Source organism: Neofelis nebulosa, chromosome 2 (assembly GCF_028018385.1).
Source record: "Neofelis nebulosa isolate mNeoNeb1 chromosome 2, mNeoNeb1.pri, whole genome shotgun sequence".
In the NCBI taxonomy this organism is placed as follows: domain Eukaryota; kingdom Metazoa; phylum Chordata; class Mammalia; order Carnivora; family Felidae; genus Neofelis; species Neofelis nebulosa.
Window position 1 is genome coordinate 31,561,144 of NC_080783.1, and position 15,079 is coordinate 31,576,222.

The 15,079-nt window shown below is 42.8% G+C and overlaps 1 protein-coding gene across 3 annotated transcripts in view; it reads right to left on the minus strand.

Annotated features, from left to right (window-relative positions):
• Positions 1-5,054, minus strand: part of PARD3B (par-3 family cell polarity regulator beta) — a 1,004,898-nt gene extending 999,844 nt beyond the window's left edge. For all 3 annotated transcript variants that reach the window (XM_058707885.1, XM_058707904.1, XM_058707895.1), the window contains exon 1: positions 4,798-5,054. In XM_058707885.1, coding sequence (XP_058563868.1) covers positions 4,798-4,917 — 120 coding nt within the window. In that variant the 5' untranslated portion in view covers positions 4,918-5,054. The remainder of the gene's footprint in view (positions 1-4,797) is intronic.
• Between the last annotated feature and the right edge of the window lie 10,025 nt (positions 5,055-15,079).

Sequence of the window (15,079 nt, forward strand, 5' to 3'; positions counted from 1 at the left end):
GGTCATGGTGGGAGTATGGGTGGGGGGAGGGGCGTGGGGATGGGAGCAAGAGAGGTGTGGGGGAGGAGGAGAGAGAGGGAGGGGTGTAGCCAGGACAGAGAGAGGTACAGGAGGGAAGAGAAAGAGGTGTAATGGAAAAGAGAAGGTCCAGGGGCCACAAACTCAAATACCTACAGCAGGCCAAAGGGCAACAATGGCTTACATGGGCCATAAAAAAGAAAATAACAACAGAGTAAAAAGGTAAGCCTGAGGTAGTAACATACTTTTGGGGAGGCCATAATGGAGCAGAGAGCAGAAGGATTCCTGCTTAAAGAGAAGAGGGATGTCTCGTTTCCAACTGATGGTTGCTATGTGGGAAAGTAAAGCCCAATGCAGTCAGAGCTTCCGATTTGTTTTTCCGCCCAGAGAAGACAGAAATCTGGATCTTTGCATGAAGTCTCAAGATATTTAAACATGGCAACTCAGTCAAAATGTGAAACTGAGCAGAATTGAAAAACCAGGTCTGTGGGTCCCAGCGGGCCCCACCAGCCCTGTGTCTGTAAACTCAGAGGCTGCTCCATGCAGGTCAAGTGAAGAACCAAAAGCAAGTTAGCAGCATGCACCCTTGCTGGTGGTGAGTCAGTCCTGTCCACACGCCGGGACAAACATCGAGTCCACATAGGAGAAGAGAGGAAATGAATGAATAGGAAATGAAGCACTCCAGTACATCAGTGCCCAAAAAATTGAAAAGCATTTTAGGAATCCACTCTGGTCCTAGTTTATGTATACAGGAACCTTAAAATCTGGAAACAAGACATCCAAAACTGAAAAAAGTTCAAGAATTCAGGATTTCCAGCCTATTCCTCCAGTTAGGCCCATATACCAGATTCTTGTTACTGTACAAGTTTTTAGATGCTGACCCCACAATTTATCAGAAAACAGAATTATTACTCTTATCTTGCTCAGATTTGGGAAGCTGGTCTCAAGGGTAAAAGAAATAATTCAAAATATCTGAACACAGAAGAGATTCCTTCTGGCAAATGTATCAAATGTTTCTTTACTTAAAAAAAAAAAAAAAAAAAAAAAAAAAAAAGGTATTCTCCTACAGTCAAATCCACAAATCAGCTTAAAATTCCAGCATACCCACTATCCCATGACCTCAATGTTCATATTATCTCATTCATTTCAACTCATAAACACACTATACATTCTCACTACTAAACAAGCCTTTCCCTTATTCACTTCAACCTCATTTAGTTTGTGTGTGGGTGTATGAAATATATATATATATGGTCAATTAAATAAATTATTTGAACCCTGCCGTGAGACTTCATTCATGGCAGGAGAGACGATTGCTAATGATAGGTTGATCTGAAGAGGTCTAAAACACAGGATCTGCTATCAAAAGAGTTTAAAATCAAATGAGTTCAGCCTTACCAGATGATTTCAGTAGATTAGTAGTTTTCAGCCCAAGCTGGGCATTAAAATCATCTTTTTAAAACACCTATGTCCAGGCTCCACTCTAAACCTACTGAAGTAGAATCTTGAAGAAAGGGACTTGGGCATTTGTATTATTTAAAATGTTGAATGATAAATTAGAGGTAACTAATGATCAGCCAGGGTTGAGAGCCCCTGCAGGATACGGCTCAATTACCCATTCACCTGTGACACGTAATTTCGATGATAAATTTAACTAGTTACTCAATGATCTCCACCTTGAACTACATGAGAAGACAATCTCCTCTCCACTAACTACTTAAGTAAATTGGATTTAGAGCCTGGGACACTGATAAACTACGAGGATCCAAAGACAAGCAACCCCATAATTCTTGCCCCTTAGTCAATTCACCTTCCCCGTCAAGTTCATCAAATGGCAGGGAGGGGAGAAGGGGGCAATAGGAAACTCAAAGTCCCAGATTTCAAAACATAATTAAAGCCTTCCCAAAAGTCCCCTCACAGTCCTCAACATCTTACCCAATTCTGGCTTTATCTGATGCTGATTCAGCTGGTTCCCCACATTCCACAAATACCAGTCTTCTTTGTTCTCAGCAGAAGTTTGGTACTTCTCACATGTTGTCCACAAAATCCAGAATGGCCTCATGGCTTCACTTACCCTCCAAACTGTAGATACCTCACCTCTACCCTCAATCTTGAAATCTGCCTTTCTCCCATCTAAATTATTCAAGGCCCTGAAAGAAATGGGCTTAATTTATATTCATGTTCCCACCAATTTTTTCTTTCTAGCACTCTCCACCTGAATATCTAAGAGATTTTGCCCATTTTTCCATCTGTAATCAGACTAAGGAATGTTTTTCACACTTGACTTGCAAATCCTGCAATATTAGGCTCAGAAATTAGACTTCTTCCCAATACATGTAGACCTGTACTGCATAAGATACAATCAAGAGGAACTTGTGCATGCCACAACTCTCTGCAAGAAATAAAATTCCCCTCTTTAGGTTGATAGGTGATCATAGCAGTTTATAGATGGAATGGTCTTTTAGAAAAAAAAAAAAACTGTAAAAAATAAATAAGATGGGTACATTCCAATGCACAATAACCTACTGGGCAGTGCAGTTAGTGACTATGAGTAAGGACCTACAGACTCAGTTCCTGGGTTCAATTCGACCACGTATCTGTCATATCTCTGTGTCTCTTTTTTCCCTTCTGTAAAAAGAAAATATTAGGACCTGTCTCATGAAGTCATTTAACATATGTAAAGTTCTTACAACAGTGCCTGCATAGCAGCAGCAAGCCTAATTTATGTTAGTTATTATGTTTTTATTGCTGAGTGCAAGGCTAAACATCTTGTTGTCCAGGGGAGCAAGCCTTTTAAATTTCTTTCACTGATTTAAAGAAAGTGAATTTGTGACAAGTTGTTTTTCAAATTGAATTTTGACATTTCCGGTCTTTTCCCATTATTTTCTAAATTCAGTGAATGAAAGCATGGAATTTGTTAGATTATTTCTTGACATTTTAGTTCCATTAGGAATCCCATTTAATATTAGTTAAGCCTTGTTATGAATACAATGCTATTTAAAATGAAACTATGGGAGAAAGATATCTAGGGAGAGAGAAAATATCACTTGCCACTTACTAAATTGAGATTTTAAAAGCCAAAGAAGGGAGGGAGAATTTATAAACTGTGGGTGACCTTTAAATGTCCTATGTGCTAATATATAAATGTAAACACAGAAAAATGTAATAACTGGTAATAGTAAATTAATCAATACAATTACATTATAGGTTCTGATATGATAAATTATGCTTTCAGTACAGAATATCAATAGCTTTTTAACACCTTTAAGATCAAATTATAAGTGCACTAAATTTCATCTAGTTTATCTAGATGAATTAGGTAAATTTCAACTAATTTACCCTGCATGTCATTTATAAGTATGTAGCTTACTTCTTACTTCTGTTACTTGGACAGCTCCACATACCAAACTTCCAAATATACAAGATGTTAGAGCAGAAATTATTTTAAATACTGAGTTAAAAATAAAAATAAGTTTATCACCTCATTAAGATAATCTTTCAATGACATTTACTTGAATAATTTGTCTAGAATAATGTCGTTACTATTAACCTTAGCTTACTTTCAGAAGTTAGTGTGGTTACTATTAACCTTAGCTCACTTTCAGAGGCTTACTTTCAGAAGTTCAGGAGGATTGGTTACTTGAGCAAATATCAGTTTTTAACTGAATTACACAACACAGAACAGCACACACTTTGAAACAATGGGGGGAAATGGGGTAGATACTCATATACTTCTATAGGCCATTTATATAGTTCTCACACCATGAAAACAAATATTGCGAGCCACTGACATCTAAAGCAAGAGTTCATGCATGACTTGTCCTGTTTGAGGAGAATTTAGGGCCTGATGTTCCATCTGAAGATTCAAACAATTAAAAGGTGCTCTTTGAAGCCTTCATTAAAAGATTCCATTGAAGAAGAGACAGAGTCCCAGTATGTTACCCAAACAGCTAATATGAATTCTAGCGTCCAATTCTGAACACGTATTACACACTTAAAAGTAGTCACTTAACTTTTACGGATATCTGATTTCGGGGACAGATCTGGGAACTATCTTTATGACTATATCAACAGTCACCCAGGATCTGACACAGCGCACACACTAGTAAATACTCCTAGAATATGTGGCATTAAACTAAAGACACTCAAAAGGTGGACGGCTTAGTGTAAGCAAACAGCATCCTTCTACGTAAGTTCCTGCCCCAGTCACTGATGGAGAACAGCTCACAAAATTAAATTCCAAGGGCTCCATCAGTTGTAACTTCCGAGTATCTGTTGCTAGCACCAATCAACTTTCTAACTCCAAGGAGCAAAAGTGGGGCGGGCCTTAGCCGGGGTCAAAATTCACACCTGACTGAGCAGCACCTTCCAGCGCTCCCTTGAGAAGCGTTTTCTCAAACACCTAAAGCTGTGCTTCTCAAACTTCAACAGTCATTCCAATCACCTGGGAGCTTGTTTAAAAGCAGATTCAGAGGCAGTGGGCCTGGAGGAGGGCATCAGACTGTGCATTTGTAGCGAGCCCCCAAGGGACTCCCATGCAGCGTTGCCTCCCAGCACCCTTTGAGAAGCAAGGCCCACAAACGCCCAAAGGCATCCAGGTCACTTCTACTAGCAACGAAAGTTGGCGGGCACAAGTAGCTTCCAATAAAGTCTACTGGGTGCTGTGTCCTCTGCGCGTCGCCACCGGGTCCTGGGGCACCTGGCAGGTGCCCTGGCCTTGGTGCGCTCGCGGGTAGCCCGCCCCACAGCCGCGCCCCCACTCCGCGCCCCAGCGCTCACCTTCTCCCTGGTCTTCAGGTACCGCTGCAGCGCCTGCTGCGTGAGCTCCCGGACGCGCAGCTGGCCCTCCTTGCAGGGCACCACGATGCCGGTTCTGCCGAAGCACACGGTCACTTTCATCCTGGCCCCCGGCGCCCACGCCGGGCCCGGCCGAACAGGTGTCCGGCCCCACGGGCGCAGCCCACACTCTGGGGGTTCGCCCGGCGCGGGGGGGTCCGGAGACCCGGAGCACCTCTCCCCCGCGCCCCCTCAGGGCCCGGGGTTCGCGGCAGCGCCCCTCCTCCCGGCGCAGGCGGCCCCGGGGCGGGCGGCAATCGGGGAAGGGGGCGGCTGCGGGAAGGGCTACCTCCCAGGTAGCTGGTGCCCGGGGACGCGGCTGCACTGTGGCCGGGCTCCTCCTCCTCCTGCTCCGTCTCCTGCTCGGGCCCGGACAAGGCGGCTGCTCCGAGCCCGCCAAAGCGAAACTGCCGGGCCAGCTCTGGCCCTGGCCCTGCCCCCTGGCCCCGGCCCTGGCGGCGGCGGCGGCGGCGGCGGCGGCGGCGGCTGGGCCGACTCCAGGCCCCGGGCTGGAGTGGGCGGCGGCGGCGGCGCGCGGGGCCGGAGTTGGGAGGAAACTTTTGCGCCGGATCCCAACTCCGCGGCGGCGCGCGGCGCTCTGGGCTCCCGCGGCCCCGGGGCCGGCCTGGGCCCGGCTCTTAAAGGGGCCGCGGCGCTCCCGGGCCCAGCCGCGCACTCGGCTGCGCGGGGCGGGGGCCCGTGCAGCCGGTAACAGGAGCCCGGGAGCCTAGTTCCCTCACTCGATCTCTCCCTGGCTCTGTCCCTCCTGCACACACGCTGAGCTCTGGAGAATTGTAACGGGACCTGAGAGCTACCCACCGGGGGATTGAAACCGGATCTCATAAAGCAACCTTGAGGGATTAGCTAGGAGACTGCAGAGCTACACCGTTAAAACGTGAGGCTTGGAGCGAGATTCAAGGAAAGCCTGAGAGCAGGTGCTTGTCGCCACGCCCACCAAAAACACCGGAGGAGTGGCAGCTCACAGGTACTGAGCTGCAGGGATGACCCAAGGGCCTGCCAGGAACCTCGTCTTAAGCAGAGCACCGATTCTGTCCTCTGGAGTCCTGAGATGGCAAAACTGAACCCCCAAGGGGTTCTTGGGGGTAACGTGGGAGTGGAACTCTTCCTTTTACAGAAGACACTGAGATTTTCCCCAAAGGTCACATTCCAGACCCAGATATGATAGCCCAGTTTTACATACATCCTTCAGAAATGTGCCTCCTCTTGTGCATTTGACTAGAAAAACAATTTTAAACACGTTAAGGCTCATGATTTGGGAGGCATGTGTCCACCACCAATTGAAATAGGAGTATCTGAAAAAATAATTCAAAAAAAAAAAAATTTGTATCGTTCTTGGGTCCCATATCAATGAGCTCCTTTGAGTCTAACAACAACCCCATAAGGTATTGTTTTTCCAATTTTGTGCATGAAGAATGGTGCTGAGGGAGGTTAAGGAACTGAACTGACCATGAAGTTAGTTGTGCTCAGAGAAACTCAGTTGTTCCCATGCTAAATTTCTGGTCTCCCCAAATTGTTTTTCCAGCAGTCTAGTTCATCCAGCACCACAGTCAGGGCTACATCATGTGTTTTCCCACAAAAGAATTTGTTTCTTTGTCAGGACACATTTAGGGGCTTCTGGGTGGCTCATTGGGTTAAGCATCTGACTCTATCTCCACTCAGATCATGGCCTCAAGGTTTGTGAGTTCCAGCCACACTTCTGGTTCTGCAGAGACAGCACAGAGCCTGCTTGGGATTCTGTCTCTCCTCTCTGCGCCCCCACCCCCACCCCTGCTTGCGTGCTCCTACGCATGCGCTCTCTCGCTCTCCCTCTCTCTCTCTCTTTCTCTCAAAATAAATAAACTTTTAAAAAAAGTCACATTTAAATTGAACTTGATTACCTAGAACAGTATGATAATGTATAGGAGATTAATGGGCTTATGAATTTGGAAATTTTTAAATTTTATAACTCATTCATACATGTAATATATATTGATTTTCTTCTGTATGGGACCTTATATAAATAAGGTCAGTGACATCAAAGAGGATCACACAGACCAAGTCTATTTGAAAATATATATTAGTATAATTTGGTAGCAAACACAATACAAACTAATTTAAGTAAACTAAAGACAGAATCACTTTCCTCATTCTTTTTTCTCATAAAATCAGAAGATCCAGAGAGCACTCCTCTGAGGCAAGATTGAATCTGGAGACTAAACCATGTCCTCAGGGGCCATCTTTCTAGATCTAATGGCCCTGAGTTCCTCAGGATTTCCCCAGAGGAGGCAAAGATGGCCACTCCCAGTGTTCCCGATTTACACAGCCCTAAAGACAGGCATCTCAGACATCAGCAAGCCTTTTCTGGTAAGGGCTTGCATATCCAAGCATGAGTTACATACCTTCCCTCTGTCGAGATGATTGGCCAGACCTGGTTCACCTGCCACTAAATCTGTGAACTGAAACCCGGAGGGTAAATACCCAAAATATGGGTCAACAAAATATATTGAACCACCACAAAATATAAAATTGCTTTCCAACCCTCGGGGGGCTTATAGATAAATAGCAGGGGAGACAAGGGCTACAGATGTGAAAAGTTCAACAGCAACTATAAAACAACAGTAAATTTGATAATTCTACTGAATGTTATTGATTTATATGTATGCCATGCCCTGTTTAAAGTGACTATAACATAGAAATAAAAATGGAGATATGATATATTACATAACAACAGAGGAGAGAGAGAGAGAGAGAGATACCTATGTATCATATAAGAACATAGAGATACCTATGTATCATATATTATGTATCCGTATCTTATTTTCCTTTGCAATAATCTTACAAGAGAGGTAATTTGTTACCCTCCTTTTAAAGATGAAACTGAGGCTAAGGGAGGTAAGGTCACATTCTTAGCAAGTAGCAGAGGCTGAACTAGAACCCAGGCAGTCTGACTCCACCAGAGTCTTGCTAGTAACTACTATGCTGATCTTACTTGGGAAGTACCAAATCAGTAGAGCACAGAAACAAATATTAAGGCTATGCATTAATATGAGACCCTTTTAATGTTTTGTATTTTATGGACATGTAGAATGATACAGAGCAAAGCTTTTTAGCTGATGAAATGACTATTCTATATCTTCTTGGCTTGTTTGGTTTTTTTTCTCCTCACTTGCTCCAGACTCTTACTCTTCTGCTCAGATAATGAAGAATCCTTGCTCTTCTCCACACTGCAAACTTCCTCTGGGCCCATCTGTAGCCTCTCTCCAATATCTAGAGACCCCTGTGTCTTGGCTTTCAGAAGCCCCAGGTTAACCAGGAAGAACACACAGGCTGTCCACGTCCCACTTGCAGAAAGATTGGCATAAGCTCCTGTGACATGTAGCAGAGGCTATGCAGTTGTAAGATGAAGGGAGAGAGGAAGCTAGGCACGCATATGAACAATGCATTGTGCAATCCTGCACACCATGGAGTGAACTTTAATGACCCCAAGCTAGTAATTAGAAAAAGAGTTTAGCGTCTATTAATTCATGTTTATTAAGTAGCCAGATTTAATTTGTTCTTTGGTCTTATCACAGCATACATAGAAACAACTTATATATTAAGCGATCTAAAAGAACGTAGTTACAACACAGATACTCATGCCCGGCAAATTCCTAAATCAATATTTCATGCCCCATGGGACTCCTGGACAGAAGAAATAAATAATTTGCCTTGATTGAGTAACACTAGAGGATTCTAGGCCTGGGTTCCATTTTCTTGTTTTGCCTGTTGGATGGATAAATATTGCCTGTGGTGTGATATTTTCCCATTTGTTATCCAAAAGCTTAGCAAGTTGTGGAGTAGCCAGTGAAAATTTTATGCAGAGAACAATAATACTAACCAATATTATTAAACTTCTCTGCCTTACAAAAAGTATAACGAAAATGTCAGGTACTATTAGGCATATATTAAATAAAAAATGGTAATTTTTATATATAGTTGACCAGGCATCCATTCTAATGTTTAGCACCATTAAAACAGAAACAATTTTCACCCCGCAAGGCATTTTATATAACAAGCAATATTTATCTCCAATTCAGTAAATGTGGTTTGTTGGTTTGTTTTTTCATAATAATCTTCTTTCTAAGACCTTTGGAACAAGTAGTACAACACAATATGTTATTTGCTTCCTTGCGAATGCAGGTGCCAGAGTGATATCATAAAAGAAGAAAAATGGGTATGATTCTTCATTCTTTCCTTCCATGTTTAAAAGCAAAGAGTTTGGGCTATTGTTTAACTTGGCAAGAATGGGTTTTTCTTAAGAGATGTTTGTCTCTAAGTGCCTGATGGCATTCATTTGTTGACTGTTTCTTTGTTGACTCTTTCTGTAGCTCTCCTTAAAACACAAATAACAATGCTATACACCCCAAAGGGAGTATTGTGGGCTTTCAGATTTTGAAAGGTCCTTATTTATGCCTTTTCTATAAGTAATACTCATAAGTCTCCACAATGATACAGCTAGACCTCTCCTCCTTATACTGAATTCCACTCGATGGATAATAATGTACTGCTTTGATTTATGTTTTCCTGAAGAAGAAGAAAAAAAAAAGCCTGCATCAAGTGATCATATCTTTAAAAAAAATTTTTTTTAATTAAAAAAAAAAACAACCAAAAGCAAGGAAACTCTTCAACTGGTGTTGTGGTAAGAGTTGATCAGGGGGTGCCTGGGTGGCTCAGCTGGTTAAGCATCCAACTCTTAGTTCTGGCTCAGGTCATGATCTCACGGTTGGGGAGGTCAAGCCCTGCATTGGGCTTTCCGCTGCTGGTGCAGAGCCTGCTTGGGATTCTCTCTGTCTCTCTCCCTCTCTCTCTGCCCCTCCCATGTCTCTCTCTCTTTTAAAATAAATAAATAAACTTTTTTTAATCATAAAAAAAAGAGTTGGTCATTAGTTCCTTGGTTGTCCTCGTTGTGTGATCTCCTTGCAAAGCATATCAGGACCCACGAATTCTGACCACTAGGAACAGGTCCTACCCTTAGCAGCAAGTTCCAGACCCTCTCACCACTAGGCTTTAGTGACTATTAAACTGGAGGCAATGGTGATGATCAGGGATATTCTCCAACATGCTCAGTTGTCCAACGAAGCTCCTGAGGTGAGGTTGCCATCAAGGCTTCTCTTTTCACCGTCCTCACTCATCCTGAGGCCTCCTTCTGTGCTCATTTATATCCGTTTAGTTGGAGAAGTGAGGTGGTGTTCATATAATTGACTGGAGGTAGAGAAAGAACTGAGATTTAACACCAGATGCTTCAGTGTGTAAAAGGATTACAGGCAGAACAAGTAGACTGGAGCTACACAGACTGGGTTCCAAAGCACTCAGCCACTTGCTGGCTAATTCACTGCTGGGCAGGCTTCACTGTGTTTCTTCACCAAATGGGATGATGACATACATAAGGCACCCAGCACATAATAGGCAAAACGTATTGCCCTCTGCCAGCCTTGATTCTGTTTACTAGTATTTCTTTTTTTTTTTAATGTTTTTATTTATTTTTGACAGAGAGAGAGACAGAGCACGAGTGGGGGGTGGGGGGAGCAGAGAGAGAGAGGGAGACACAGAATCCGAAGCGGGCTCCAGGCTCCGAGCCATCAGCACAGAGCCCGACACGGGGCTCGAACTCACAGACCGCGAGATCATGACCTGAGCCGAAGTCGGACGCTTAACCGACCGAGCCACCCAGGCGCCCCTGTTTACTAGTATTTCTAACGCCACTTCTTCTCACTGCTCCTGAAACTACTTCCAGAAACAAACATATCAAATGATACTTAGAAGTCACATATCATTCTCATCAAAATTTCTGAAGCCCAAGGGTAACTTGCTCTGTAATGAAGGTGCCACACTCAACAGCAAAATAATAAGATTTCTGTCATGTTTCACAATCTCCATATTATTTAATGTGAGGCTGAAAACACAATCCTGGAACACAGTGGTCTAGTACATGAGAATCACAGAATTCCAGAGCTGGAAGGGACCTTGGAGATTATTTGTATAATCTCTTCACTTCATAGATGAGGAAACTAAGGACAGGAAAGGTCAAGTGACCAGCCAAAATCAGTTTCCAGGTCCTTCAAGTCACTCCAATGCTTTCTTCACTTTCCTGTCTGCCTGCTAATAATAGAATTTAAAACAACAGATATTTGGTGCACCTGGGTGGCTCAGTTGATTGAGGGTCTGACTTCGGTTTGGGTCATGATCTCCAGTTCATGAATGCAAGCCTGGTGTTGGGCTCTGTGCTGACAGCGCAGAGCCTGGAGCCTGCTTTGGATTCTGTGTGTGTGTTTGTGTGTGTGTGTGTGTGTGTGTGTGTGTCTGTCCCTCCCCGACTTGTGCTCTCTCTCTCTCTCTCTCTTTCTGTCTCTCTCAAAAATAAATAAACATTAAAAAATTAAAAGAGTAAAAATAAAACAATAGATATTTGACCAACATTGGCTCAAGGCTTTGAATTCTCATTGAGCCAGGTGGTGACAGTAAGGAGCTCATTCTTCTAGCAGTTCCTAAAGTTTCAGTTTAAACTTAAGACTCTGAATCCTTGAACACCTGGGTGGCTCCGACCTCGGCTCAGGTCATGATCTCACAGTTTGTAAGTTTGAGCCTTGCATCAGGCTCTGTGTTGACAGCTTAGAGACTGCAGCCTGCTTAGATTCTGTGTCTCCCTCTCTCTCTGCCCCTCCTCCACTCACGCTTTGTCTCTCTCTCTCAAAAATGAATAAACGTTAAAAAAATTTTTTTTAAAAGACTCTGAACCCTTGTTCTTGCCACGATTGTAAATCTCAAAAAGATTTGCTGAGTGTTAAAATGACTGTTTCAGAAAATAGAAAACCATCAAAGGATTTGAGGTAGGACAGTGATGCGATCAGGTTGGTGGTGGGTAGAATACAGAGGACCTGTGAGACAGATAAAAGCCCTGCTACGTTCACTCATTCCTTCGTTCATTTCTTTATGCAGCAGTATTTACTCAACACCTATAAGCAGCCGAGCACAAAGTGATCACAAAGCTTAGCCTCTGGCAAGGAAGACTCATGACAAATGACTAACCAAATAAAATATTTACAGATTGTGAAAAGGTGTAATGAAGGGGATGAACAGTAGGCTGGGTGACAGGGAATGAATGGGTAGTAGGCAACCTGTTTATATTGGATGAACAAGAGAAAATAACTTTGTGAAGAACCCAGAGAATAAGGAGCAGGGGGTGAGGTTGAAGAGATTGTCTACAACAATGACCTCCAAAATGACTAAGGCAATTTCGATGATGAGGATGGGCAGACGGGAGTGATCTTCTAGGATCTGTCACAGATAAAAGGTGGCAAGGTTTCAGGAGGAATCAAGAAAGACTGGTTTCTAGTTAGGAGGTGACATTATTAATTGAAGACAGAGAATCTTGGAAGGGCGCAGGCATGCTGAGGATGGTGGGAAAGAACAGTCAGTTCAGTTTGGGACATTCTGAGTTTAATGTGCCCGAAGGGAACCTGGTAGAAGTGTTTGGTAAGCCAGAAATGCAAGGTTTGCAGCTCAGGAATCTGAAGACTAGATATTTAGATTCAGGGTCATAAATTTGGAGGTCAACTTATCAGAATGGAAGAGATCAGCCAGAGAAAGAATTTGGAAAGAAAAGACAACAGGGCTTAGACTAAAATCCTGCAGATTGCTAGGATTTAAGAAGAGAGAGATCCAGCAGACTTAAGCATGTGTATGGGGATGCATTATAAATTACAAGTTCTTCTTGTTCTTTTTTTTAAGTTTATTTATTTTGAGAGAAAGAGAGAGAGAGAGAGAGAGAGAGAGAGAGAGAGAATGCATGAGAGATCAGGGAAGGGGCAGAGAGAGAGAGAGAGAGAGAGAGGGAGAGAGAGAGAGAATCCCAAGCAGACTCCATGCTCTCAGCACAGAGTCCCACATGGGACTGACCGCACAATCTGAGATCATGACCTGAGCCAAGATCAGGAGTCACACACTTAACCGACTGAGCCACCCAAGCACCCACAAGTTATTGTTCTTATTCTATATAAGGTATTGTCAGTTTCTTTTTTTTTTTTTTAATTTTTTTTTCAACGTTTTTTATTTTTTTTATTTTTGGGACAGAGAGAGACAGAGCTGAACGGGGGAGGGGCAGAGAGAGAGGGAGACACAGAATCGGAAACAGGCTCCAGGCTCCGAGCCATCGGCCCAGAGCCCGACGCGGGGCTCGAACTCACGGACCGCGAGATGGTGACCTGGCTGAAGTCGGACGCCCAACCGACTGCGCCACCCAGGCGCCCCGGTATTGTCAGTTTCAAAGACGTGATAAGAAAGGATGCTACTGCCCTAGTGAAGCCACAATGGTAGAGAACAGGAAATTTAATGTTAAGAATGGGAAGCAAGATAGTTTGACTGAAGCAGATAGGCTTCAGTGGAGCATGACATAGGCTGTAAGCTGATAAAGATACAGGAAGAAGGAAATGAGTGAGGAAAATGACTGAGGGAGAGCTTTCAGAACTAGACTGAAAGTTTGGATCTGCTTCACCAAAGAAATACCCTCCAGGTGCTTGGCAAAGGAGTAATATGCATAAAATAGCATGTGATAGTCATGATTCTGACGTCTTCATGTATAAAGAATCAGGGTAGAAAGTGACTGAAGGTCGGGAACGATCCAACAGAATGTTGGAGCAAATCACACAAAACTAAATTCAAGTATGTTAAATGTTAAATGTAAATTTGTCATATGTGTACATGGTTGTAGAATATCTCCACCTGTATATGTATTCTTCCAAAGTAATAGACTATGTGATTTTTTAATGTCCAGTCCTATGATTATACTATTCCATGCATAGGAAGTGGGGGAGTTGCCCTATGACTCAGGCTCCAGTCAGACAAACAGAACACATACCCTATCTCAAACAAAGGGAATCAAATATAAGAAATTAATTACATTGGTGGTGGAAGAGCTGAAAAGCCAAACAGGAAATAGTAAGGCAACTCAAAGATTAGCCGTAGCATGAAGCTGCTTCTTTCTCTAGGACTCACTGGATTCTGGGAGGAGTGATTGTTAGCAGGACCCAGAAGCTGAACAGCCTAGCATAAACTAGATCTGTAGTGGAGACTGCCTGATAAAAGCTGGGAGCACAGGAGGAGGAACTTTCCAGAAGAGACCTGGAATAGGAGTTACAGTCCTGAAAACACATAGAAGGGAGAGGGTCGGGGAGAGGGAGGGAGAGAAAGAGAAAGGGGTAAGTGAGGAAGGAGGGTAGAGGGGTGAAGGAGAGAGGAGGAGGAAGGGAGAGAGAGAAGGAGGGATAACCATACCCCTGGACTCTTTCTCCTGCCCTCCATGCTTCTCCCAGTGTCTCACACTAGCTGATCTATCTAGAAGTCAGTGAGCAAGGAGAAGGGCAGGGAAATATTTGGGACTGGCTCAGAAGGTCTTTCCTGGCAGGCTTCTATAGTAATTCATAAATAGAAATTTTAATTCTCACTAACATTTTAGATTTAGGAAAAGCACTAATAATGTTTCCAGTTCAATTTGGTATATTTGTGAAAATAATCTTTTCTCCCAGTCTAGACTAAATTCATGCTTTTCTCAAGAGAAAGTGCTTCTACATTTTAACAGTGAAATAGCAGCTTTTCTCTGATTGCCAGATAACTATTAATTTCCATCATTTGAGAAATAAAAAAATTCCTACCCTTACTCAGTCATCAAACTCAAATTAACAGTTTTGTTTAGCTATGATTACACAGGCCTACAAGCAACAAATCCAAAAATCCCATTAATATTGAATGTTGAATATGTCAAACTACAATGCTATCTGATAATATTTCATTTGTTTTACATGCCACAATTGTAGGCACTAATCCATGGATTTATGATGGAAACTTTGAAGACTATCCAAGTTTAAAGTTGTGATTGCTTTGTATAAAATTATTTGTAAAAGCCTTTAATACTTTACCACATGTGTACGTGAATAGTAAGTGTGATTTTTATTTCAACACTATCAGGAAAAGTTGATTTACTTAGTATTTGTCTGTCATGAGTGTGTATTCTTGTTAGTACATATTTGTTACAACTTTTTGCAGTTGTTTTCAAGCTCATTTTTATATAACCAGAATGTAAGTATAATAAAATACATAGGTTATATACGGACTTCATCATATCTCATAGACCTAAAGGGGGGAATTTCTCAGCAAATAAGAACTATCAATTTGCAAGTACAAAATAAGTTTT